This window comes from Pan troglodytes, chromosome 13 (assembly GCF_028858775.2).
Source record: "Pan troglodytes isolate AG18354 chromosome 13, NHGRI_mPanTro3-v2.0_pri, whole genome shotgun sequence".
NCBI lineage: Eukaryota > Metazoa > Chordata > Mammalia > Primates > Hominidae > Pan > Pan troglodytes.
Window position 1 is genome coordinate 70,975,258 of NC_072411.2, and position 25,693 is coordinate 71,000,950.

At 36.3% G+C, this 25,693-nt stretch overlaps 1 protein-coding gene across 2 annotated transcripts in view; it reads right to left on the bottom strand.

The window, feature by feature from the left end:
• Positions 1-25,693, bottom strand: part of ABCB11 (ATP binding cassette subfamily B member 11) — a 113,589-nt gene that overhangs the window by 21,340 nt on the left and 66,556 nt on the right. For both annotated transcript variants that reach the window (XM_526100.7, XM_009443642.4), the window contains 4 exons: positions 22,232-22,334; positions 16,009-16,173; positions 2,910-3,014; positions 2,658-2,819 (listed from right to left, as the gene is read on the bottom strand). In XM_526100.7, coding sequence (XP_526100.2) covers positions 2,658-2,819; positions 2,910-3,014; positions 16,009-16,173; positions 22,232-22,334 — 535 coding nt within the window. The remainder of the gene's footprint in view (positions 1-2,657; positions 2,820-2,909; positions 3,015-16,008; positions 16,174-22,231; positions 22,335-25,693) is intronic.

Sequence of the window (25,693 nt, forward strand, 5' to 3'; positions counted from 1 at the left end):
TATTCTCTTTATTGCGGTGGTCTGAAACCAAACCTGTAATATTTCAGAACTATATCTGGTATTTTATTATATACGTAGAAAACCCAGTAGACTATTAAATTTCTAAAATTATAACTTATAAGAGAGCTTGGAAAGTCCTTAAGATAAGTATACAAAAACTAACAGCTTTCATCTCAACTCATTTACAGATATAATTGAGAAAAAGATCTCATTCAAAATAGTGGAAAAAATACATGAGAAAAAGTGAGCAAGATAGTGGGACATATTAATACAACTATGAATCTTGCTAAAAACTAGAGTCTTGTTTGTATGTCTCTCAGGAAAATTTAGTATCCCCACAATAGCAATCCTACTGTGTATGTATGTGTGTATATGAATTTCACCAGAATAAAAATAAATTTTTAGAAGAAATTAAAATGAGTGTAAAATGTATTAAAATAATTAACATCCAGAAATAGATAAGAGAATTTCGAAGAGGAAAAATTAGTGTGCAGGGATTTGCCTTACCAGATACTAAAATGTATCAAGTTATAAGAATTAAAACAAAGGGTGCAAAAAAAATAGAAAGAATTAATAAGACATACTATCTGATAGCACAATAGAATGACTATAATAAATAATTTAATTGTACACTTAAAAATAACTAAGAGTGTAATTGGATTGTTTGTAACACAAAGGATAAGTGCTTGAGGGAACGGATACCTCATTCTTCATAATGCACTTACTTCACATTGCATGCTTGTATCAAAACCTCTCATGTACCCCATAAATATATACAACTACTTGGTATCTGTCTACAAAAATTAAAAAAATTATCAATTAAAACAATAAGGTTTTAAATAGAATAAGTCAAATTGATCAATTAAGACTAGAGAATCTCCAAAGTTAGTTCTAAGTATATATGGGAAGTTAATATTCACAATGGGAGGAAACATTTCAAACCGGTAGAAAATGTAATCTATATTAAAAAAATATTTTTGAAATATTTTCTATCCAACTTCAAGAAAACAAAGCCAAATCTACCTCACACTAATCTTAAGATAAGTTTGACCTGGGCTAGCAATCTTATTTTTTAAAAAACAACAAAAGTATTAGAAAAGTTCTGAGAAAATCCTCTTTTTAAAAAGATAAGTGTTTTTAAGATAATTAGATGCTACTCTCTGAATTCTAGTGATAGCAAATAACCTTCAAAAGCTCCTTGCAGATTGAAGGCCACAAAAATAGAAGAGATAAGATTATGACTTATTTATTTAGCCTAAATTCAAGAGTAAAGGGAGTAGACTACAGTATTCCAATGATGAGAGTGAAATTGGAACAAAGTTTCTTTAAGCAGTTATGCAATGCATATCAAAATCTTCCAAAATGATTATATACTGATTCAGTGATTACATTTTGAGAACTAAGAAAATAATCAAGGATGTGGCAAGCTCGATATAAAATGATATAAATTGCTTATAAGGAGGAAAAAAACCTAGGGGAAAAACGTAACTAGAGAATCCTTTAAGACATGACAGTAGATGAGAATGAAGTATTGTGCACTCATTAAAAATCTACTGTAGAAGAATACATAATTATGAAAATATGTTCACCTTAGATTATTTCAGGGGAAACAAGAAAGACTGCAACACATATGTAGAGTGTAACCCTAAGTCTATGGGAAACACATGTGCTTACAGAAAAAGCCTAGATGAATTGAAAGTGGCCTATTTATAGGGATTTCCCCCTGAGTGAAAGGATTCCATGATCCGTTGAAATTCTGCCATATCATTTTCGGTATTTTTGGTTAAACTGTCTAGGAGTTGAGACGTGCTACAGTACAGCACTATCAGTCCAGTGAGTTTTTTTCTTCTAGGAGCCTCACAGACCATAGTTCAGTTTTAAAATTGTACTTAAAATTTTTTTCCTTTGGTTTTGTTTTTTAAAGAATTTATTAACATATTATTTCTTTTTAAAAATAATTTTAAGTTAGGGTTTTTTTTTTTAAAAATGTTCACAGAAAGTGGGTAGAGATGTTGGAAGGGCAATTTGGCTCTCTTCACTTTAATCCAAACACCTGGTTTTATAAAAGTCTAGCCTCATCATATGCGTAAGCCCCTTGAACAAGGCTGTAGGTTTTGGGGTTTACACACACCACAGCTCTGTCTACCTTAATCAGAAAGTCAGCTCTTCGACGCCTTCAAGATTCTAGATAAAAATCGTTTATTTCTTTCCCTCAGTTTCCTGACTGGGCTCCTCCAGAGGCTGCCCAGGACAGCTTCTCTGTTCATAAGGCTAAACCACACTCTGGGGTCCTGTGTGAGTTAGGAGACTTCCTTGCCCTGTTCACCCACCCCCTGGGGGGCAGTATTGAATCTTGTTGAAGCTGAGTCTCTGGGCCTGAAAACAGACTCAGAAATGTTCCTAAGTTAGACTCAGAGGAAATCCAAAACCCTGACAGATTTTGGTGCATGCCATATATTGATTCTGGGCACTGCCTGGGAGACACTGTGCTTTAGCTGCTGTTTGTCAGTGTTAGAAGCAGTGGAAAATGTGGCTTTAGGATATCCCAATCCCACTGGTCCCTATTCCATAGAAAACATGCAGGTGATTGTCAGAATGCTCTAATGAAAGAATGCCAATGCAGTTAATATACTTCTATTTCCCCTCCCATAGCTCACCCCTTGAACTTGGGAAGCATCTGTAGCAAGTCTTGTTGTCAATGCTCCAGGGCTATTTCTGAGGTCATCAAACCAGGCAATATCTTGCCCCAGCATTGCCCTGAAACCAAATTTACGTAGCCTTTTTGTTAGAAGCTCCCCGGATTTAGCAAAGGCATATCCCTAAAACATGAAGAGGGAGATGTTAGAGACATTTTAATGAGAAAAAAGGAAAAATAACTAAATCACTTACTGAAAAATAACATTTCTTACCTGTAGAAATTGGGTGAAAAGAGATACACAGCCCATTGCTACAAAAAGTAGGCACACACCATTGATCTGTGACCTTTGTTCCTCTTTATCAGGAATTGAAAAAGTCTTGGAAAGATAGGAAGCAAGAAAGTAACTTTGTTATTATAAATAGAAAAATAAATCTATTTACATGTTTAAAATGAATTTTTCTTACCATGTCATTATATATCTGTCCAAATTCATAAAATATACAACACCAAGAGTGAACCCTAATGTAAGCTGTGGATCTGTGATAATGATGTGTCAATGTATGTTCATTAATTGTAGGAAATGTATCATTCTGGTGGGAGATGTTGATAATGGGGGAGGTTATGCATGTAGGGGGGTAGGGGGTATATGGGAAATCTCTGTACCTTCCTCTAATTTTGCTGTAAACCTAAAAGTGCTCTAAAAAAATAAAGTCTTTTAAATAATGGTTCCACTTTAAACATGCTAGTAATTAAACGAAAGTTAGCTATGAATATGATGACGATGTACTACAGTCCTCTGTGGGGCGGAAAACCTGGTGAATGAAAACCAATGGTGATGACTTACAGAATTTTTGTCTTGTTATTTTGCCTTTTTAGGCAATTGTGTTGGTTTTTCATCAACACAGATGAAAAGGATGATAAAATGACTTAAATCATTTAAGTAATAAAGCTGAGAAAGAAGGAAGAAAGGAAGGAAGGAAAGGAAGGAGGGACAGAAGAAGGAAGAGAGGACGGAAGGGAAGAAGGAAGAAAGGAAGCAAAGAGGGAGGGAAGGAGAGAGGGAGTCATGAAGGAAAAAGGGAAGGAAGGGAGTGACGGAGGGAATCGAGATCTGGAAATGTTGTCTGGGACAAAACTCAAAGTTGTATTAATATTTTGACCTATATCTTTCTCTATTACTAAATGAAAGAAAATATGACTTTCACTCAGGTAATTTGCCAGTTAATTAGTTTTATAGAATATACAGCATTAAAAAAGAAACTCTCAAAGCATTGACTGGAATTGCCTTAGGAGAGAAAAAAATTTCATTCATCTGATATTGAGGTTGTTGCCTCTAACCCACCAGAAGCTGAAACATTCCCCCACCCCCTAAAAAACTACGGTCATTGTGAGTGGGAGTTTTTAGTGTATAATGCTTAGTAAACTACACTCAAACGTATTCTGAATTTACAGACATCTGTTCAAGTAACTGAGGATCTTGTTACAATAAGAAAAATGAAAGAACGTACTCCAATGACATTGCCTTGTGGTGAAATGGATTTTGTGCATAACAGAACCTTTGTAATTTAGGCCAGGTGAGGGAACTGGGAAGGTCAGAAGTATGCATTAGAGAGCTATACAATACATCTTTATTCGTTTTCCTGAATTAATTTGAGTCATTAAAACAGTGTCAACAAACAGTTGTTCAAAGGAGACCATTTATTCAAAAATATTTACTAAGTACCTATTATTTGCCAAATAAATCTCCTTGGAAACAATATGTGCTACTCCATTAACAAATCCTTTTTTTTGTAAAGCAAAAGTAACCCGTTCAAATTATGGCAAATTACAAAGTGAGTAGGAGGGGTTCTAAATTAATGAGATTTTACTGTTTGTAGGATGAAGTTTCTAGGGCCTTCATGGTGCTCAATACTGGTAAAAGTGGGTTCAGAAAGTAGCACAGCAATTCTTCCCAGCATAGCATAACTCGTAAGTTTACAGAGTCTAAAAATTCAAAAATTTAAAGATAAATATTTTAAAAATTACTGTGCAAATACCCTGAAACTCCAAACTGCGATGCCACAATTCCCATTCCTCCTTAAGGTCACCTTTTATAACGATGGTCTATAGAACAGCAGATTTTCCCATTTAACTCTTATAGATGGAAAATAAAGCCCCAAACATCAAGTTGTTTGTTCAAGTTCATTAAGCTAGTGGTTATTACTAGATAAGAAAATGCCTCTTTTTTGGCTTCTGGTGCAGTGGTTTTCTATTGGGCATGCTCTTTTAGCTTTTTGTATTACTTACCTTCTCAGTGTTAAAAAAAGAAAGAGCATTTAGCTAATATTAAAATTCATACAACTGTCCAATTCAAGGTTGGGCATCTCTCTATCCATAATCTTTTTTCACAAAATTCTGCTCCACGAGTTCTTTGTATATTCTTATTGTTGAAATGCAACTCCAAGGGCTATCCATCCATAGATTCCTCTGTTCCTTTACTAGTTGTAGTTTTGGCACACATCTTTGCTATTTTTGTAATGGTAAGTTTGTTGAAGGAGAAAACTAACATTCATTAACCTTTTGCTATGTGCCACATGTCAAATGCGTAGATTAACTGGCTCTAACTTAAATTAGGAATTATGATTCTCTAAACAACCCAGTGAGGTAGATTTTCTTGCTCCTTATACAGATGAGGAAATTAATCAAGGACAAATCACTCACCTAAATATATACAGATAGTACAGAGTAGAGACCTACTACAAATCCAGAGCTGGCGACTCTCACATCCATTTTTTTTTCCCCAGCATGCTACATCCCAAGTGATGTGCTTGGAACATTGGCACATTTTCCAAGTCAAATGGACACAGGGAAAGTGAAGCAGACAAATTATGCCTTACATGTATATTGAGGCTTAGCTAGATTGGCAACTGGGCTCCTAATAAGGCCCAATCATTTGCTGGGTCCATTCCCACAGTGTGGTCTCAATACAACACATGTGCATATTGTGCCCTTTAGGTATGTCAGAAGGAAAACAGAGCAATTATAAATAGACTCACAATTATACCCTGTGAGAAGAAAGCATCATGAGTTTACTAATGAACACATGATAATTATGCAAAGAGACAACCTACTCTACCAGAAAGGAAAAATAGTGGTTTGTTCAGCATCATTCTCTTAGCAAATATAACCCTGTGAGAACAAGAATGACGAGTAGACTTTGGATTTCATCAACTAGATGCTGCCTACTCTGGTCCTGCAGCCTTTAAGTCTCTAAGTCCATCTTAAGGTTTCTGGTTGTCACCAGAAGAAACACAGAGAATACTGTCACCACCAATGACCAAGCAGGTGCTCAAGAAGGACAGCAATTATGGTTGAATTTTTTTTTTAACTTAGCCATTTCATGGACCACTAGAGCTGGAAGATATCTTAGAGATCATCTTTTAAACCCTCCATTTTGTAGGAAATGGAGACCGGGAGAAGAGGTATGACATGATCCCAGGGCACACACGATGTGGTAAGTAACTAGAAGGGCCAGTTCCAGAAGAAAGATCTCCCGACATGAAAGTCAGAACTCTCCACAGCAGCTCATATGCACAGTTTGGGTGGAGATGGGTGAGGATATTCTTTACTCTGCTTTTATAAGAGGTAAAGAAATAATCAGCAAAGAAGCTGACATTTTGGATTTCTTTTAAAAAGCAAACATCCAGGACATAGGCTTGGATTCTTTCTGATCCAACCCTATTCCCTACACCTTCTACACTAACATCATTGCCCAGTGAAATGCACTTCCCCAGCTTCTCCCTACTAGAATGTCAGCTTTGTGCAAGCAACACACAAACACACAATGATTTTCTTGTCCTCCATTCTATGCCCAACATTAGTTACAATGCCTGGAAAACTATAGGTGGTAAATATTTGTTGAATGATGAGTGGGGTTTTTTTTTGTTGATGTTATCTTCCTCACAGACTGAAAACTCCACTAGGGAAAGCATCATAACCGATATGCATTCCCCAGTCCCCAGCACCACGTCTGGGGAAGACAATCAATACAGATCTGTCGAGGGAATAAAAGATGATTCATTTTATATTTGGATATTGTACCTACTAGGAAATCAAGAAATATAAATTATTTCAAAGATTTTCAGCATAAAAGTTTATGGCACCATATAACTAGAAATTCAGTTAATCAAAGTTGAGTGTTTCCGATTCTCTACCTTTCTGAAATTCATGTGATTTCTTCACTTACCACAAGGGGGCAATGCGAAAACTACAGTGGTGGCTGGGGCCCTCCTTACAAGATGGACTTGATTTTGTTTGTGGATTATCCAGGTTTTTCTGTACAACTCATGCTTGTGGGGTCATTTTTACGGTCAGGAGAGGTGATGTGAGAGAAAGAAATGGAGTAGGGAACTAAAATGTAAGCTTTTATCATTTACTAAGCTCTGACAATGTGATATGTTGGCAAATTCTATAGACTAGGATTCGGTAAACCTGGGCCCTAGTCCTGGCCCCATCACCTTGTACAAGTTGACAGTTCTAGGTTTCCTTCCTTGTGGACCTCAAAGGATTTATGTGTATATATGTGTGTGTGAATTTCAGCTAAGAAAACATGATCACATTTTTTTAAACTGCTTTTTTAAAATTAACTTTTTAAAATGTTTGTATATTTAGGGGGTACAAGCACAGATTTCTTACATGCATATTGAAGTCTGGGCTTTTAGTGCACCCATCGCCTGAATAGTGAACATTGTACCCAATAGGCAATTTTTCAAACTTCATCTCCCTCCCATCCTCCCACCTTTTGGAGTCTTTAGTGTCTATTATTCCATCCTGTATGTCTATGTTTACCCATTGTTTCGCTCTCACTTTTAAGTGAGAACATGTGGCATCTGATTTTTTGTTTCTGAATTTTTTCACTTAGGGTAATGTCCCCCAGTTCTGTCCATGTTGCTGCAAAAGACATGATTTCATCCTTTTTATGGCTGAGTAGGATTCCATGGTATACCATATTTTCTTTATCCAATCCTCTGTCGATAAAAATTTAGATGGATTCTGTGTCTTTGCTATTGTGAATAGTGTGACAATAAACATATGAGTGCAGGTATCTTTTTGACATAATGACTTCTTTCCCTTTGTATATGCCCATATGATGGCTAATACTGAGTGACAACTTGATTGAAGAATACAAAGTATTGATCCCCTGGGTGAGTCTGTGAGGGTGTTGACAAAGGAGATTATCATTTGAGTCAGCAGTCTGGGGAAGGCAGACCCACCCTTAATCTGGTGGGCACAATTTAATCAGCTCTCAGTGAATATAAAGCAAGAAGAAAAAAAATGTAAACGAGCAAGACTGGCCTAGCCTCCCAGCCTACATCTTTCTCTCCTGCTGTATTCTTCCTGCCCTCAAACATCAAACTCAAAGTTCTTCAGTTTTTAGACTCAGACTGGCCTTCCTTGCCCCTCAAGCTTGCAGACAGCCTATTGTGGGACCTTGTGATCATGTAAGTTAATACTTAATAAACTCCTATATATATATAAAATGATATATATCCTATTACTCCCATATATACACACACACACACACACACACAAAATAGGATATATATCCTATAAATGCCTATAAACTCCTATAAATATGTATATATATGTGTATATGTGTGTGTGTATACATATATTAATATATATCCTATTAGCTCTGTCCCTCTAGAGAACGCTGTCCCTAATACAGCCCAGCAGTGAGATTACTGGATGAAATGGTAGTTCCACATTTAGTTCTTTGAGAAATCTCCATTCTGTTTTCCATAAAGGTTGTACTAATTTACATTCTCACCAGCAGTATATAAGCATTCTTTTTTCTCCACATCTTTGCTAACATCTGTTGTTTTTATACTTTTTAAAGATAGCTGTTCTGACTGGTGTAAAATGGTATCTCTTTGTGGTTTTAATTTACATGTCTATGATGATTAGTGATGTTGAGCATTTTTTTCATGTTTGTTGGCTGCTTGTATGTCTTCTTTTGAAAAATATCTGCTCATGTCCTTCACCTACCTTTTAATGAAATTATTTGGTTGTTGCTTGAGTTGAGTTCCTTATAGATTCTGAATATTAGCCCTTTGTTGGATGTAATGTTTGTAAATATTTTCTCCAATTGTGTAAGTTGTTTGTTTACTCTGTTGACTGCTTCTTTTGCTGTGCAAAAGCTTTTTAGCTTAATTTACTCCCATTTGTCTATTTTTGTTTTGGTTGTGTTTGCTTTTGAGGACTTTGAATTAAATTCTTTGCCTAAGCAAATGTCCAGAAGAGTTTTTCCTAGGTTTTCTGCTAGTATTTTTATAGTTTCAGGTCTATGTTTAGGTGTTCTATCTATCTTGTGTTAATTTTGTAAGTGGTGAGAGGTATGGGTCTAATTTCTTTCTTCTGCATACTGCTATCAAAATTTTCCGGCACCTTTAATTGAGTAGGGTGTCACTTCTTCAATGGATATTTTTGTTGACTTTTTCAAAGATAACTTGGTGTTAGGTATGTGGCTTTGTTTCTGGGTTCTCTATTCTGTTCCATTGATCTATGTGTCTATTTGTATACCTTGGTAGAATAATTTAGTCAGCCAAATAATATGATACCTTTAGCTTTGTTCTTTTTGCTTAGGATTGCTTTGGCTATTAGGGCTCTTTTTTTTTAGTTCCATGTGAATTTTAAAATTGTTTTTTTCTAATTCTGTGAAAAATGACACTGGTAATTAGATAGGGATTGCATTGAATCAGTGGATTGGTTTGGGAAGTATGGTCATTTTAATGTTATTAATTCTTCCAATCCATGAGCATGGGATGTTTTTGCATTTGTTTGTGGCATCTATGATTTCTTTTATCAGTGTTTTGTGGTCCTCCTTAGGGAGATCTTTCACCTCTTTGATTAAATATATTCCTAAGTATTTTTTTGTAGCTATTGTAAATGGGATTAACTTCATGATTTGGCCCTCAACTAGATCAATATTGGTGTATAGAAACACTATTGATTTCTGTAAATTAATTTTGTATCCTGAAAGTTTACTGAATTCACTTACTAAATTTAAGAGTTTTTGGTGAAGTCTTTAGGATATTCTATAAATAATATGATTTCATCAGTAAACAGGGATAATTTGGCTTCCTCTTTTCTAATTTGCATGCCTTTTATTTTTTTTCTCTTGCCTGATTGCTCTGGCAAGGACTTCCAGTACTATGTTAAATAAGAGTGGTGAAAATTGGCATCCTTATCTTGTCCCAGTTCTTAGAATTCTTTCAACTTTTCCCCATTAAGGATGATATTTGCTGTTGGTTTGTATGGCTTTTATTATGTCGAAGTATGTTCCTTCTATGCCTAGTTTATTGAGAATATTTATCAAGAAGGGATGATGAATTTTGTTGAATGTTTTTTCTGCATCTATTGAAATGATAATTTTTTCCCTTAATATTGTTTATGTGATATATCATGTTTATTGCTTTGCATATGTTGAACCATCCTTGCATGCCTGGTATAAATCCCACCTGATCATGGTGTGTTATCTTTTTGACGTGCTCTTGGATTCAGTTATTTTGTTAAGGATTTTCACATCTATGTTCATCAGAGATATTGGTCTGTAGTTTTCTGTTTTTGTGATGTCCTAGTCTGGTTTTGGTATCAGGTGATATTGGCCTTGTAGAATGAGTTAGGGAGAATTCCCTCCTCTGATTTCTAAAATAGTTTCAGGAGGATTGGTATTAGCTCTCTGCCTGTTTGGTAGAATTCAGCTGTGAATCCTTCTGGTCCTGGGCTTTTATTTTTTTTGTTAGGAAATTTTTTATTACTGACTCAGTCTCGCTACTCATTATTAGTCTGTTCAGGTTTTCTATTTCTTCCTGATTTAATCTTGGTAGGTTGCATGCTTCCAGGAATTTATCTATTTCCTCTAAGTTTTCCAGTGTAGGTGTTCATAATAGTCTGTGATAATCTTTTGTATTTCTGTGGTATCTGTTATATCTTCTTTTTCATTTTTGATTGAGTTTATTTGGATTTTCTCTCTTTTTGATTAGCTAGCAGTTTATCAATTTTATCTTTTCAAAGAAACAATTTTTTGTTTCATTGCTCCTTTGTTTTTTTGTTTCTATTTTGAATAGTTCTGCTCTGGTCTTCGTTATTTCTTTTCTTTTGCTAACTTTGGGTTTGGTTTGTTCTTTTTCTAGTTTCTTGAAGTCCAGTGATAGATTGTTAATTTGTGATCTTTCTACTTTTTTATGTAGGCATTTAATGCTATCAACTTCCCTCTTAGCACTGCTTTTGCTGTATCTCACAGGTTTTGGTATGTTGTGTTTTCATTTTCATTCATTTCAAAAAATTTTCTAATTTCCATCTTAATTTCTTCATTGACCCAGTGATTATTCAAGAGCATGCTGTTTAATTTCCATGTATTTGTATAGTTTCCAAACTTCTTCTTGGTATTGATTTCTAGTTTTATTTCACTGTGGCCTGAGAAGATACTTGATATGGCTTCAGTTTTTAAAAAATTCATTAAGACTTGTTTTGTGGCCTAATATCTGATCTATCTTGCAAAATGTTCCATATCCTGATGAAAAGAGTGTACATTCTGTAGTTGTTGGGTAGAATGTTCTGTAAATGTCTGTTAAGTTTGATATAAAATCCAGTTTATGTCCAATGTTTGTTTGCTGATTTTCTGACATGATGATCTGGCTAGTGTGTGAGTGGCGTGTTAAATTCCCCCACTATTATTGCATTGCCCTATCTTTCTTTAGTTTTTCTTATATTTGTCTTGTGAATTTGGGTGCTCTGATGTTGAGTTCATATATATTTAGAATTGTTATAACGTTTTGTTGAGTTTATCATTATATAATTATCTTGTCTTATTTTTTTTTACTATTTTTGATTTAAAGTGTTTTATCTGATATAAGTATGGCTACTTTTGCTCAACTTTGGTTTCCATTTGCATGGAATATCTTTTTACGCCCCATTACTCTCAGTCTATATGTGTCTTTATAAGTAAGGTGAGTTTCTTATAGTCAGCATTTAGTTGGATTATTTTTTTTAATCCATTCTTCCAATATGTATTTAATAGTGGACATTTAATCCATTTACATTTGTGAAAGGAAAATATGGGCCCCAAAAATCACTAAGCTAAAGAGAAAAGTCAAATCGGGAACTGCTTAGGGCAAACCTGCATCCCATTCTATTCAAAGTCACCCCTCTGCTCACTGAGATAAAGGGATACCTGATTGCCTCCCTTGGAGAGGCTAATCAGAAGCTCAAAAGAATGTAACCATTTGTCTCTTATCTACCTATGACCTGGAAGACCCCTCCCTGCTTTGGCTTGTCCTGCCTTTCCAGACCAAACCAATGTTCACCTTACATATGTTGATTGATGTCTCATGTCTCCCTAAAATGTATACAATCACACTGTGCTCTGACTGCCTTGGGCACATGTTGTCAGGACTTCCAGAGGCTGTGTCATGGGTGCACATCCTCAACCTTGGCAAAATAAACTTTCTAAATTAACTGGGACCTGTCTCAGATTTTTGGGAGTCACACATTCAAGGTTAATATTGATATGTGAGGCTTTGTTCCTGTCATATTGCTGATTGTTTTCAAGTTACTTCATAAATTGTTTCCCTCTTTTTCTGTTTTTTTTTTTGTCTTTGTAGTTTGATGAAATTCTGTTATGCCATTTTATTTTTTTCTCTTCTTCCTTGTGTGATTATTTTATATGAACTCTGAGTTTTATATTTCAATGTGTTGTTGTGATGGTGAGCAATGACCTTTTGTTTCCATGTTTAAGACCCCTTTGAGCATTTCCTGTAGGTCCAATCTAGTGGTGATAATTTTTCTAAATGTTTGCTTGTCTGGGAAGAACTTTATCTCTCCCTCACTTATGAAGCTTATTCTGGCAGGATACAAAATTCTTGGCTGACAGTTTTTTTTTTTTTTTTCCCTTCAGCACTTTGAAAATGCCATCTCTTTCTCTTCTGGCTTGTAAGGTTTCTGCTGAAAAGTCTGCTATTAGTCTGATGGGGTTTCCTTTATAGATGAGTAGATGCTTTACTCTTGCAAATTTAAAAATTCTTTCTTTTACTTTGACTTTAGACATTCTGAACATAATATATAATGGTGAATTCCTTTTTGTAATGTGTTTGCCTGGGGAATCACTGGACTTCTGAACTGGTTGTCTAACAGTCTTGACAGACTTGGGAGGTTGCTATTGATGATTTTTTAAAATATGTTTTCTAAACATTTTGATCTCTCTTCCCTTTCAGGATACTGATAATTCATAAGTTCAGTTGCTTTATTTAGTCCATGTTCAGTCCCTTTACTTAGTCCTAGACATCTCAAAGGCTTTGTTCATTCTTTTTATTCTTTTTTCCTTATTTTTGTCTGACTGGATTATTTCAAAAGACATGTGTTCAAGTTCTGAAATTCTTATCTTTGCTTGGTCTAGTATATGATCTAAGCTTTAAAGTGTATTTTGTATTTCCTTCAATGAATTTTTTAGTTCCAGAATTTCTGCTTATTTTTTAAAAATGCTATTTATCTCCTTGGTAAATTTCTCATTCATATCCTGAATTGATTTCTGATTTCTTTGTATTGGTTTTCAGATTTTTCTTGCATTTTACTATCTTTAAAAATCAATATTTTAAATTATTTACCTGGCATTTCAAGAAATTCTTTTTCATTGGTATCTGTATTAAACTCTTCTCACACTGCTATTGCTGACACTGGGTAATTTATGAAGAAAAGAGGTTTAATTGACTCACAGTTCCACATGGCTGGGGAGATCTCAAAAAACTTAACGATCATGGTGGAAAGAAAAGAGGAAGCAAGCAGATCTTCATATGACCAAAGCAGGAGGAAGAAAGAGTGAAGGGGGAAGTGCTACACACTTTTATCAGATTTTGTAAGAACTCACTCACTATTATGAGAACAGCAAGGGGGAAATCTCCTCCCATGATCTAGTCACCTTCCACCAGTTCCCTTCTTCAACATGTAGGGATTACAGTTTGACACGAGATTTGGGTGGGGACACAGAGCCAAACCATATCATTCCGCCCCTGACCCCTCCAAAAGCTCATGTCCTTCTTACATTTCAAAACACAATCATGCCTTCTCAACAGTCCCCCAAGTCTTAACTCATTTAAGCATTAACTCAAAAGTCTAAGTCCAAAGTCTCATATGAGACAAGGCAAGTCCCTTACAACTATGAGCCTGTAAAATCAAAAATAAGTTAGTTACTTCCAAGATAAAATGGGGGTACAAGCATTGGGTAAATCCTTCTGTTCTAAAAGGGAGAAATTGGCCAAAACAAAGGTGCTCCATGCCCCATGCAGGTCCAAAACCCAGCATGGCAGTCGTTAAATCTTAAAGCTCCAAAATAATCTTTTTTGACTCCTTGTCTCACATCCAGGCCACACTGATGCTGAGATTGAGTAATTTATGAAGAAAAAAGGTTTAATTTGTTCACAGTTCCACATGGCTGAGGAGGTCTCAGGAAACTTACAATCATGGCAGAAGGTGAAGGGGAAGCAAGGCATGTCTTCACATGGCCAAACCAGGAGGAAGAGAGAGCGAAAGGGGAAGACTACAAAGTTTTAAACAACCAGATCTCGTGAGAACTCACCCACTATCACAAGAATAGCAAGGGGGAAATCCACCCACCCATGATCCAATTACCTCCCACCAGGTTCTTCCTTCAACATGTGGGGATTACAATTTGGCATGAGATTTGGGTGGGGACACAAAGCCACACCATTATTGGTTGCTGGACACTTGTTGTGGTCCTTTGGTGGTATCATATTTCCATGCTTTTTCATGTTTCCTATGTCCTTCCATTGATATCTGTATATCTGATGTATCAGTTGCTTGTTCCAATTTTTGAATTTGCTTTTGTAGGGGAGATTTTTTAAAAATACTTTGGCTTTGATTTTGGGTTCATGCAGTAGTGTGATCTTTGTATGATACTACTCTGAGTCTGTTCATGACTCAGTCTCAACAGTAGACCACAACAGCGTGGCAGGGATCCTCCCAGGGGTGATGGGATTATCTAGTCTCCCCTCTCTCTCCTTGGAGCAGTGCAGAGGCAGTGCATGTTTGTATATTCCTGGTATCTAGGCCCTCAAAATGATGCCTGACAGAGGCTGCTCCAGGATTGGATGCCCGTGTGATTCTGTGTGGGTTTCCCTTTTGGAGTAACATCTCCGTGGAATCTTTAGGCAGCTCTTCATGTCAGGGAAAAGGCCCTAGTGGGTCAAGGATTTATCCCATAGCCAAGATTGTAAAAGCCCATTTTGGATCCCTGGATGTTTCTCTCTTACTGTTTGCCCATATCCAAAAGCCTCTTGTGGCTCTCAGGCAGTCCCCAACTGGATAAGCTGCCTCAGATCCTCTCCTTTCTTATTTCTGGTGCTTCCCATCCCTTGTTTGATGAATCCTAATGTTCTAGCCCAGATAATCTGTTCCAAATGTAAGTATCTACCTACTATTCTGATTCCTCTTCATGGAGAAGGCACATACTACCTGCATCTAGTCAGCTGTCTTTCAGTACTGTTTCCATGATCAAATTTTGATAACTAATCTTGCAATGACAAGATTTTACTAGAACCTGGTTCTACAGTTACACTGGCTGGATTTGAATCCCAACTCCACCACTTGCTAGCCTAAGCTCTCTGTGCCTTGGTTTGCTCCTTTGTAAAATAGAAATAACAAGAATACCTACCTTAGATGGTTGTTAGTAAACTTAAATGAACTATTGTACATAAAATGCTTAGATATTGCCTGATACATGTTCATAGTTATTATGGTGATTACAGCAATCAAGTCAGATAGAGAACATAAGAAATTCTAGGAAGTGAAAAATTGGAATAAGCTTAGTTTTCAACCATGCCTTATTTTACTTCTGTCTTTCTTTTTCTGCTTCCTATCCACATTACTATTTCAATAGTGCAATCCGTGGAGAATTATACATCAAACACTAACACCTGCTATATAAGTCAAACTTTGTACCTCTGCTGTTCAGCAAGATCAAAATTTCCCTAAAAGCCTTTTGTATTATTCAGTGAATCCACTTTGCATTTTGATTAGGTTTGATATACCTTACTAGAAAAATTGCCCACTTCTAACACAAAATTTTCAGTGACAGTACCATTTTCTTTTTTATAGGCACAATGACTGTCTGAGTGCCCTGCCAGCCCAAATGAGAGTTCTCAGCTTTGCCTTCTTACCCTCTGTGTGATGGAGGCTTAGGAAATTTTTCATTCTTTAGAGATGAGAAAAATGAACTAACAGAAAAGAGCTAAATACGTGAAAACAAAGAGCGGACTTATCAAAATAATAAAATAAAAGGTATGAGAAGAAGAAAGCTAGTCCAGCTGTGTACTTACCCCAAGAATCTGGCTGAATAAAAAGGCATACAAGGGTGTGACTGTCCCGTTCACAGCTGCACCCACAGACCCTACCAGCATGTAGGGCCATTCTGGAGCATTGAATTTCAGAATCCTCCTAACTGGGGCAGGTTCAACTTCTTCCTGCACAGGAATGTCCTTGTCCTTGAGCCGAGAGAGGGTTATATTAATCATCTAAATGTACTCAAGACATTTTGCAGCAGATCCTTTGGTATTCACAGATTTAAGAGTCATGGTTCGATTAGTTATGCGTGACCTCAAATGTCTATGGGATATGGTGGTTTGTTATTTTTTGAGGAATCGTTTTGAACAAAACTATTGCTGTGGCTTGAATAAAAACTGAACTGAGGGAATACGCATTTGAAGGTGAGTTTATAGTTCTTATTTCATGATTACATGTGTATTAACTCTCAGAGAGTAATAAATATGTTGGATCTTGGAGAAAAATAACTCCCATTAAAAAAAGAAAACCTTTGCTACGGTTGTATTTATACCTGTGAGGACCGGTGAAATTTTCAATTTTTTAAAATAAATGTCAAGGTTCTATAATATAGTAACTGGCTAAAGCTCTAAGGTAGGCCAGTATATATGAAATAAGACAAAAAAAATTTTTAAATATATTAAGTGGTGTCAACAGTTATCATTGAGATGTTTTCAGTAAGGTTTTCCTTAATTAGTACCCAGAGGTAAGTAGTACTGCATTCGGATTTCTAAATTGCACATTTTCTTCACACAGAGTGGACATTAATCAGCATTTCTCTTTAGTTGCCATTCAAGTCAGAGCTAGCAATTTTTTACCTTCTCATGGACCTCCGTTGTCTTTTTTGGCCATCGTTTTTCCTTGCTATGGATACTACTCAAGTTTGGTCTTAAGCGTAATTAATTCATTAATTTGTTAAATTTATTACCCACTTTTAGAAAGGATTTTAGGTAGCTTATACAGGTTTGTATTGATTTTTAAAAGCTTTTCTATTAACATTTACCAAAAATATATACAGCAAATCGACTATAAAGCTTAATTAGTGCTCTCTTTCATTAACACAGTAATTTATCTTTTAGGGAGCAGGATGGCAGGGATAGACAACAGCAAGGATCTTCAAAAATTTTCCCTTTGCTTACAAAGTCAAAGACCACATTCATTTTAAATGAAAGTCTGGTGTCATGTCCATTTCATTACAGTTGCAAGTCAAATAAAATGAGGGAAGGCAACTTGGACTGGTGATGAATTTGGTACTACCTCCACTTCAAGTTCTCTCTTGGCCTGCTCTCACCATTTGTACTTTGTCATTACTGCTCACTCATGCAGCAGGTCCTTCTGTTCAATTATTTCACCTGTGACAGCTTACTAGCTCTAGGCAACCTATGCCAGAAAGGAAGAAGGGTACCTGGGAAAGCATGAGTGTAATAGGCATAGAAAAAATGGAGCTCTTGGAAAAGCCCAACGTGGCCACCAGTAAAGTGTATTACTAAGTGCTCTAGCTCTCTGGACCTCAGTTATTTCACCCTTAAAACGAGAGACTTGGACTAAGTAATTCTGGGGAAACAATCTCTCCGAGTCTCCCATGTTTTTGCACGTCTTGTGAACAGAGGCATTGATTACCTTCATTCAGGTTATTTTTTCAAGGGTATTTGTATAGCAAACAGTTTTGGAGGACAAAGAAGGTGTCTTCATCCCAAGCAAAGTGCAAACCTTACTGCCCCCATCTGCCCATTATGAAAGAGTCAGGCTCCTCAAGCCCAGGTTTCCTCTCGTTTAAAACACTCGCTTCATTTGTTGGTATCATCTGGCCCTCTTTGCATTGCCTTGTGGGAACTGGGGGTTGGGTTGGGGAGCCAGTGCAAATGCTGAACACTGGCTACTGCTATTGCTATGAGTAATAAAGTCCTTTGTCTCTGGTTCAGGGTACTTGTGTGAAAGAGCAAGACTGCATCTCCAAAAAAAAAAAAAAAAAAAAAAAACCCGAATATGAACACTGTGATTCAGGATGCTCATGTATTCTGCCAGCATCATGAAATTGTGTGAGACTAACTGAATGCTTGCAATAGAGCAAAATATTTCACCCCTTCTCTGTTCTGGAGAGTGGTTGGTATCCAGATCTGGATGCTCTCAGATTCATGTGGGTTGATGATTAAAAAACCAGATTCCTGTATCCTGTCACGAGAATTCCAATTTAGTAGGCCTAACTGTGAATCTCTGTCTTAAAAAATACTCATCAGGTAATTCTGGTAACCAAAGTTCAGTATGTGAGAACTCCAAGGCTCCTCTCACCACTAAATGGCTAGGATTCTATAATGTATGTTTTAGATGTGTCAGCTGTGCTGTATGTACCATCAAAGGGTAGGCTTTGGAACTTGTGAAGACTATTAGCACTCACTAAATTCTGCCAGCTTCCTTGTGACATTAAATACCAGCATTTTCTGGAATCATTGCCCCGCAGGATGGTCCACCCACAGCCTGACATGATAGAAATTTTCCCAACCTTCTGATACCTGAAGTTATCCTTAACTCTAAACAACAACACTTAGGACATTTCAAAGCGATACAAAGTAATTCTTGTCTAGTGGTTTTCATTCCAAGAGACACTAACAAGAAATACAAATTAATTAGAATAATTTTCTTTGGTTCCTCTATACTAAAAGTTTGACTTTAAAGTTTGACCCCCCCGAAAAAATGCAACTGTCCAGCTTGAATGATGCAAAAACTAGAAAATCTGTCCCTAAATATTGGACTTTTGATTGCATTTTATTTGATATCTCCACTAAAAGAACAGGAGAGGAATAAAAGAAAACAATACAAAAAATAATTAAAGTCATTCTGTAAAGAAATATTTTTCTCTCTGATTTTGCAAAATTAAACATAAAGAGAAGATTATAAATTAACAAATCTCACAGACAGGTAAAATTATAAAATTTATATGTGTTTCCTTGTACCTCTATTGTAGCACTGGCAGGTTGCACAGCACTCTTAAAAAAATCATATGTAAAGAAATGCCTGTCAGCAGCTCCATAGTAGGGAGAGTAACAATAGCTCTTGTTCATTTTTGCATCCCCAATGTGATACCTGGCACTTCACAGTGTACAATCGATGTTTATGGGATAAAAGAATGAATGAAACTTTTATGTCCATGCTGCATACATGCAACAAGAGATTTATTTAAAATTGCTCACCTACTATGATGCATTCATAGTTCAATGCTAGACACTGGGCTTTTCTCAGTTTCCTTTCTTACATCTTCTGTGTAGGCCAGAGGAAAAATAACCTCCGACTTAAATCTTAGGTCTTGCTTTCTATACTTTGTTACACTAATTTCTGCCTTCCATTCAGTAGAGGTTCCCTGCCCTAATAATAACTTTAAGATTTGATGATAAAAAGTGGTAACTATGACAAAGGAGCAGAGATTTTTCAAATGAACTAATAGTGATAGCCACTTTTATGGGTCCCATTTCTGTCTTATCTTAACCAATACCTAAATCCTATCACATAAGTTATCTGTGATGCAGTTATGGGTGTCTAATATTTGATCCTGACTTGATCTCATACATGTTCTGCCTTGTGTTTTAGTTTCACCGAAAGAGATTGCGTAAATATTAGAGACTAAAAACTTTAGCCTGTGGGTTTCCCTAATCCTAAACTTAATGTTGTCAACATTGTAACTAACATCTGACCCCATTTACAGGAGCTAAGAGTACTGCTTGGAGAGCAAGGATAAATGGGTATAGTCTCATCTCTGTCACCAACTAACCATGAGACCTTGGGTGAAAGCACAGACTTCTCAGGAAATGGTTCTAAGTTTTAGAGTCAATACTCCACAAGACCACAAGGTGGCGATAACTCCTTTGTGTGAATCGACCTTTAGCACCGTAAGAGAGTATTTCCCAATCTACAGAAAGTAAGGTTAGGCCTTTTCCATCAACATGAGAAAAAGAAAGGATTTCACCAATGCTTGGGCTTGTGGAATTTAGTTAAGTATTAAAATACTTTAAAATACCAAAACAGAGCAACATTTTACCATATAATGTTACTTGAGATTAGAAATTTCATAAGTCAAATTTTATTAACCCTTTTCCATTATTTTCTTTTCAAAAATCATTAATTTTTTAAACCTAAAGGACTAATAAAATTATCGTACAAACCAGTGGTATTAATATGAGACCTTTTCCCCTTGGAGCTTTAGTATAATCACATTGGCTCTCCTATCATTTTTTCTCTCTTCTTCCTTTCTATCTCCCTTAACTAGAGAGAACGTAAAGTCACATCTTTTAAAACGTATGCTGGCCTACATATAATTGAGTTTAATTGTTCTATTCTAAATGTATAATGCTGACTAGTAGAACATAATATGAAACATTTTAATCTCTGTAAAACTAGCCCGTATGTTAGATTTAGATTTCCTTTGAGTTAAATGGCTCCCTCCTGAATTGTTCCTGCATCAAGAGAACTCTATGGGAATCTGATCTCCAGATGTCCAGGGAATCTGATGGTCCTCTACACCTACGCTAGGTCCTCTACCAGCTTGAACAACAACAATGAAAAAGTCAGATTTTCCTTCCCTCCCTCCCTTCTTTCCATCCTTTCTTACTTTTACTTTTATTGTCAAATATTTACCCAGAAACTAGAAAAAATTAAAATGCAAAAATTAAATATGATTGGTATTGTTATGGTTCAATAGAAATGTCAATGTAGTGTTTGGTTCTTTCTCCCCTGGAGCTCTATTAAACTCCTGTTCTTATATAATACATCTTATAGTTATTTGGGGCAGCACCATGGACTCAATGAAACAGCTATTTCTAGAACTAGAAGAGAGGTTGAGTCTTTAGTGGCAGGATGCAGTAAGAAACCATGCTTGCTAAATGTGTTTTCTCTCACTGTGATTCATCCTGCTGCTCCTGAGAAAAAGTCTTCTATGGAATTTATTTAAAGCCTGTGTTAGAAATTGAGACCTCTGTTTATTCAGTATTAATACATTAAAAACAAAAGAGAACCCGGTCACTCCCTTGTCATTTTCATACGGTCATAAGGAGTACTCTACTTTATTCCAAATTTGTCCATTATGAATTAATGTTTGTAATTACTGCCTAGTGGATTCACGTGTTGGAATTTTATTTAAGACAATTTGAAATTATATCATGCATAATGGATGCGCTTGTAATTTAAAAATTCTCTGACTTATTTGCTTTGATAAATCTTGCAGTTGGGGTTTTATTTTATTGTAGAAATTCATGTTTTCATTCTAATTTTTAAAATCTCCTGATGCCTTACTAAGTGCAAGGCACTGGGTTAGGTAACCAAGTTGGTTCAAACACAAATAACATGTATCACCAACTTTAAGAGGCTTATAATTTAGAAAGGGGATAAGTCAACATGACTTTGATTAAGGCTCAATAAGAAAATTGCCATGAAAATTTTCTAATGAAGGGTGGTAGGGGAATGAACGTAAAAGTATCAGGGCTGACACGTAACGTGCAGTAATGAGGAAAGGCTTGGAGGAGAATGGGTGGTCTGTTTATGTGGAAATTAGACAATGTCTACAACAGCAGGACACCTGCATCCTTAGGAAGAAATTGTATATTGCTATACATGTTGTTTGCTCTCCTAGCTCTTTAATTTTATGCTACCTTGAATTATGTTAAAATTGATAGTATTATTTTAAATGTATCTTAAAACCATTATAAAATTGTATGAAATCAACAAATGTCTGTGAAACCTAATTGGCCTCCATTAATTCAAATATTTTGATAACTTGTAATAAGGGCTAGCCTATTCAAACACTTTTGTTGATCAAGGTATTTTTGCCAAAATTATTGTAATTTAAGAAAGAAATTTTAAAATTTGAGAAGAAAGTTTTCAGGTATTCTTAACAACTTTTATAAAAGGATTTCTACATATGAGCAAATAATCTGCTAAATATCTATAATTCACACATTCTGTGTTTGTTAGAATAGTTTGTCTGAGACAATTAACCCTTGGAAGTCCAGTTTTCATTACCTTGTATTCTTAAAAATAATCAATTAACTAATCTGCATTAAAAATATTGTGTAAAATTTAGAGTTTTCATTAGGTCTTAATGTTCTGTCTTTTAGTCTGACTTGAAACACTGCTAGATATATATCTAGAAAACTCATATTCTCAGGCTTAAAGGGTACCCAACAGTCCCCAGGAGAGACTTCTTCCATTCCCCCCAATAAGCAGTTGGTGCCTGACCTTTCTATCTTCTTCATAAGTAGACTTATGATCTACAACAGCTAATGGAGGTTCGTGCACCAGGTAAGAAAGCTGAGACTTGGAGCGTTGCCGGATGGAAGCCCTGTAAATAAACAGAAAGATGAAACAGTGTAGACTGTGGCCAGATTGGAGCAGGATCAACTGGTGTCCAAGTTTACATTTCATATGTCAAATAAATAGAAATGTTTGGTAGGTCACATGGTAACCAGGAAAGGGAGCTTGCAGGTTAGGTTTGACAGAGCTAATCTTAGGGCAGAGCTAATCAGGTTGATTGCTCTGGGCCCTAAACTCTTGCAAGCGTTGGACCCAGATTCAGAGTGCAGTCAGGGAGGGAGAAAGAGAAAGGGAGCAAAGTTGTCCTACCAGTTCATCAAAAAACCACCTAAGGCTCAAATACTTTCCAAACCCACATGGTTCTGCTAATTGCTGCCTTGGCAACAGTCTATTTCCTTTACCTTCCTTCTGGCTTAGATTGTGGTCTTGATCTCTTTCTCTCATACCTGATGTGTTCACTTTAGCATGGTTACAAATGATATGAGGAAATAGGGCCTCTGATGAGATTTTCTCCAGGCTATATACTACCCCTAGACATGCATGAATGAGTATCTTGTTGAAATTTAATTTAGCTCAATGTGTTCATTCATTTATTCATTAATTCAACAGAAGCTTATTGGGCATCTACAACATACAAACCAATGCCAGGTGATGTTGGGGACACAAAGACTAGCCAATAACAGATTTCTCCTTCGAAAAATTTAAACCTTATAGAAGAGGCCTGTACCACACCCTAATGTAAAGAAGAATGTGGTAAGTGCTATTAGGCAGGTTTGAATAAAGAGTATGGAAAGTCAAAGGAAAAAGAAATGTATGACAGGTGTTACCAAGGCAAGATTCATGGATGAGATGGCTAAGGTAGGATATGGGGATTTGTAGACTGTAGAAAAGAGCATTTCTGACTGAGAGAACGTATAAACATAAGCATGGAGACAGGGGAGGACAGGGTTGCTTGCTGAGTATACTGAGTACATGACAAGCATGGGAAGTGATTGGTTCAGACTCCACCCTCCTCTTCCCTCCCCCAGACTCCTGGGAAGGAGGCCCCCATTCTCCTCTAGGTTAATCTTAAAGTATTTAGTGCTGGGAGCTGTTGACAATTATGTTGAGACCTTCAAAAAAAGAAGCTTTCTGAAAAATGAAGCCAACAGTGAAATAGTAGAGCTGAGAAAGGAAGAGAGAGAAACTATTATCTAGCTTGGACATATCACTGAAGCTCTAGCCTTGCCTGAAGCCAAAGCATCTTTGGAATATTTAGTTATATGAGCTGATTCTGTCTCTCTAAAGGTAAATCCAAGTTGGGTTAGGTTTTCAGTCATTTGTAAACAGTCTTAATGGTTAAGAGGCAATGCTGAAGACTGTGTTTTAGAAAGAATCACCTGAAGTAAATGGTTTAAAGAGAGAGATGTGAGTGATGAGGAGACCTGCATCAACTGTTTTAGTGCCATCTAGATGAATCCATTTACATATCTTTCTCTACCATTTTGCATCCAAGTGAAATTACACCAAAACAAATATCAAGGTGGTGCCGGCCTACTATATGCTCATCTAGCCTTCCAGAGAAGGCAGTAATGTATCAACTGAGTTGCTCCAATTTGTTCCCATTTTCTGTTGACGGCACTTCCATCCTCTTAGTCACCCAGGTTCAACACCATGCAATTACCTCAAGCCCTCCCTCTTCCTTGCTCTTGCACATTCAGACTCTTGCCAAGACTCATTATGACCAGGCATTAAACCACTCCTCAACGCTACTCCCTGCCACCAAACTTCTGGGACACCTCCAGAGACTCCCTCCCACCTAGCCTGAAACTACACAGCAATGAAGTCATTTCTCCCAGTTAGGTAACAGAGGTCAGGATGTCTTCTCCAGAAGGTGTGCAGAATAGGCTTGTGTCAGCTGGTGAGAACAAGGTGCATGATAGGAGGAGACTTAAGGTCAAGGACCTAAAAAGCAAATGCAGAGCAATGGATGCCAAGGTAGGAGTTTGTGGAGCAGGAGAGGCCATCAACATATGACTGACTACCTTCCAGTTCTGAGTATGGGAAGACCTATGTCCTTGGCCCCTTGGATATCTACTTTATATTTTTTAAGTCTCTCTCTTTCACCATTCTCCAGATCATTCGAGCTGTCTAGCCTAGGCTGTCATGAGGCCATGGGCAGTGTATGTGCTAGGCAGGTTTACCTCTCTCATCCACCAGAAACACCATCCCTTTTCAGAAACTGACAACATCTGTCCCTCCCCTTCTCTGAAGCTGTGTACCACTTCTCACTGCAAATAAAAACAACTAACTTGGGGGAATAAATACTCTCTTTCTCAACATTATTATTTAGGAAATTTGTGGCCGTTATGTATTAAATTGTTCTTGAATTTAAAATATATTGCTGAAAAGGAACTTAGCCATCAGAAAAACTGAAACCAAAGAAACAAGATACATATTAACACTTCATTTAGTCATCTTTTAACGACAACAAGAAAAATCTGTCAGCATATACAATGAAATATTTTAACAGACTTTCATACTCAAATGTACAAATCTTTCTCTGCAGGAGGTTAATAGCTACTTTCTGTGTGTAGATCGTATTTCTGGATTTCTCATCCTAATCACCAAAATGTAACATTTGTGAGAAATTATAGCCAAATTAATGTTCACATTAAAATGGTTAACTAGTTCTAATAATAAACTGCAAATAAACTACTTAACATGAGTAGAATTTTGTTTGTCTGAAGAGTTAAGAAAATATTTATTTTCTTGTTGGCCTGATCATAAGAAACATGTCCACTTTGCAACCTTTAACCTAGTGACCAAAAGAGATGCCTAGTCATTCTCTGGGTTTAAGAAGTTAGTTGATATTTTCAGGTTGTGATTCTAATGACTTGAATGATTTAAATTTAGTATCGAATCAGAAAACCATGACTAAACTTACTACCAGGTGCCTATAACATTGTTTTATACCTTTTACATGACAGAGTAATGTGAAGCTATTGCTTTGTTATTTGCCAAATTCAGTAAATTCAGTCAAACTAGCATTTCTTAAAATTGGTTTGAATAAACTTGTTCTCAAGAAGAAAGATAGGAAAACCCAAGTCTGAAAATTCAAATTGATAAGGAAAATATATACTAGGGCCTGAAGTATTTATCTACATCTGAAAATAAATACACTACTTTTTGTGAGCTATTCTTTGAATATTTAAATGAATAAATCTGCATTTGAACTACTTGGAATTGTTAGCTGAATGTTTTAAGGCTCTTTAACAACTTTTCAATAAATAATTATCCATCTTGAATGAGCAAGTCTTATCTCTGAGACTTTGCACAGCCTTGCATTAAATGTCCTAGAAATGGAAAGGGCAATCATAGAGATATTGATACCATCTCATTGCCTTT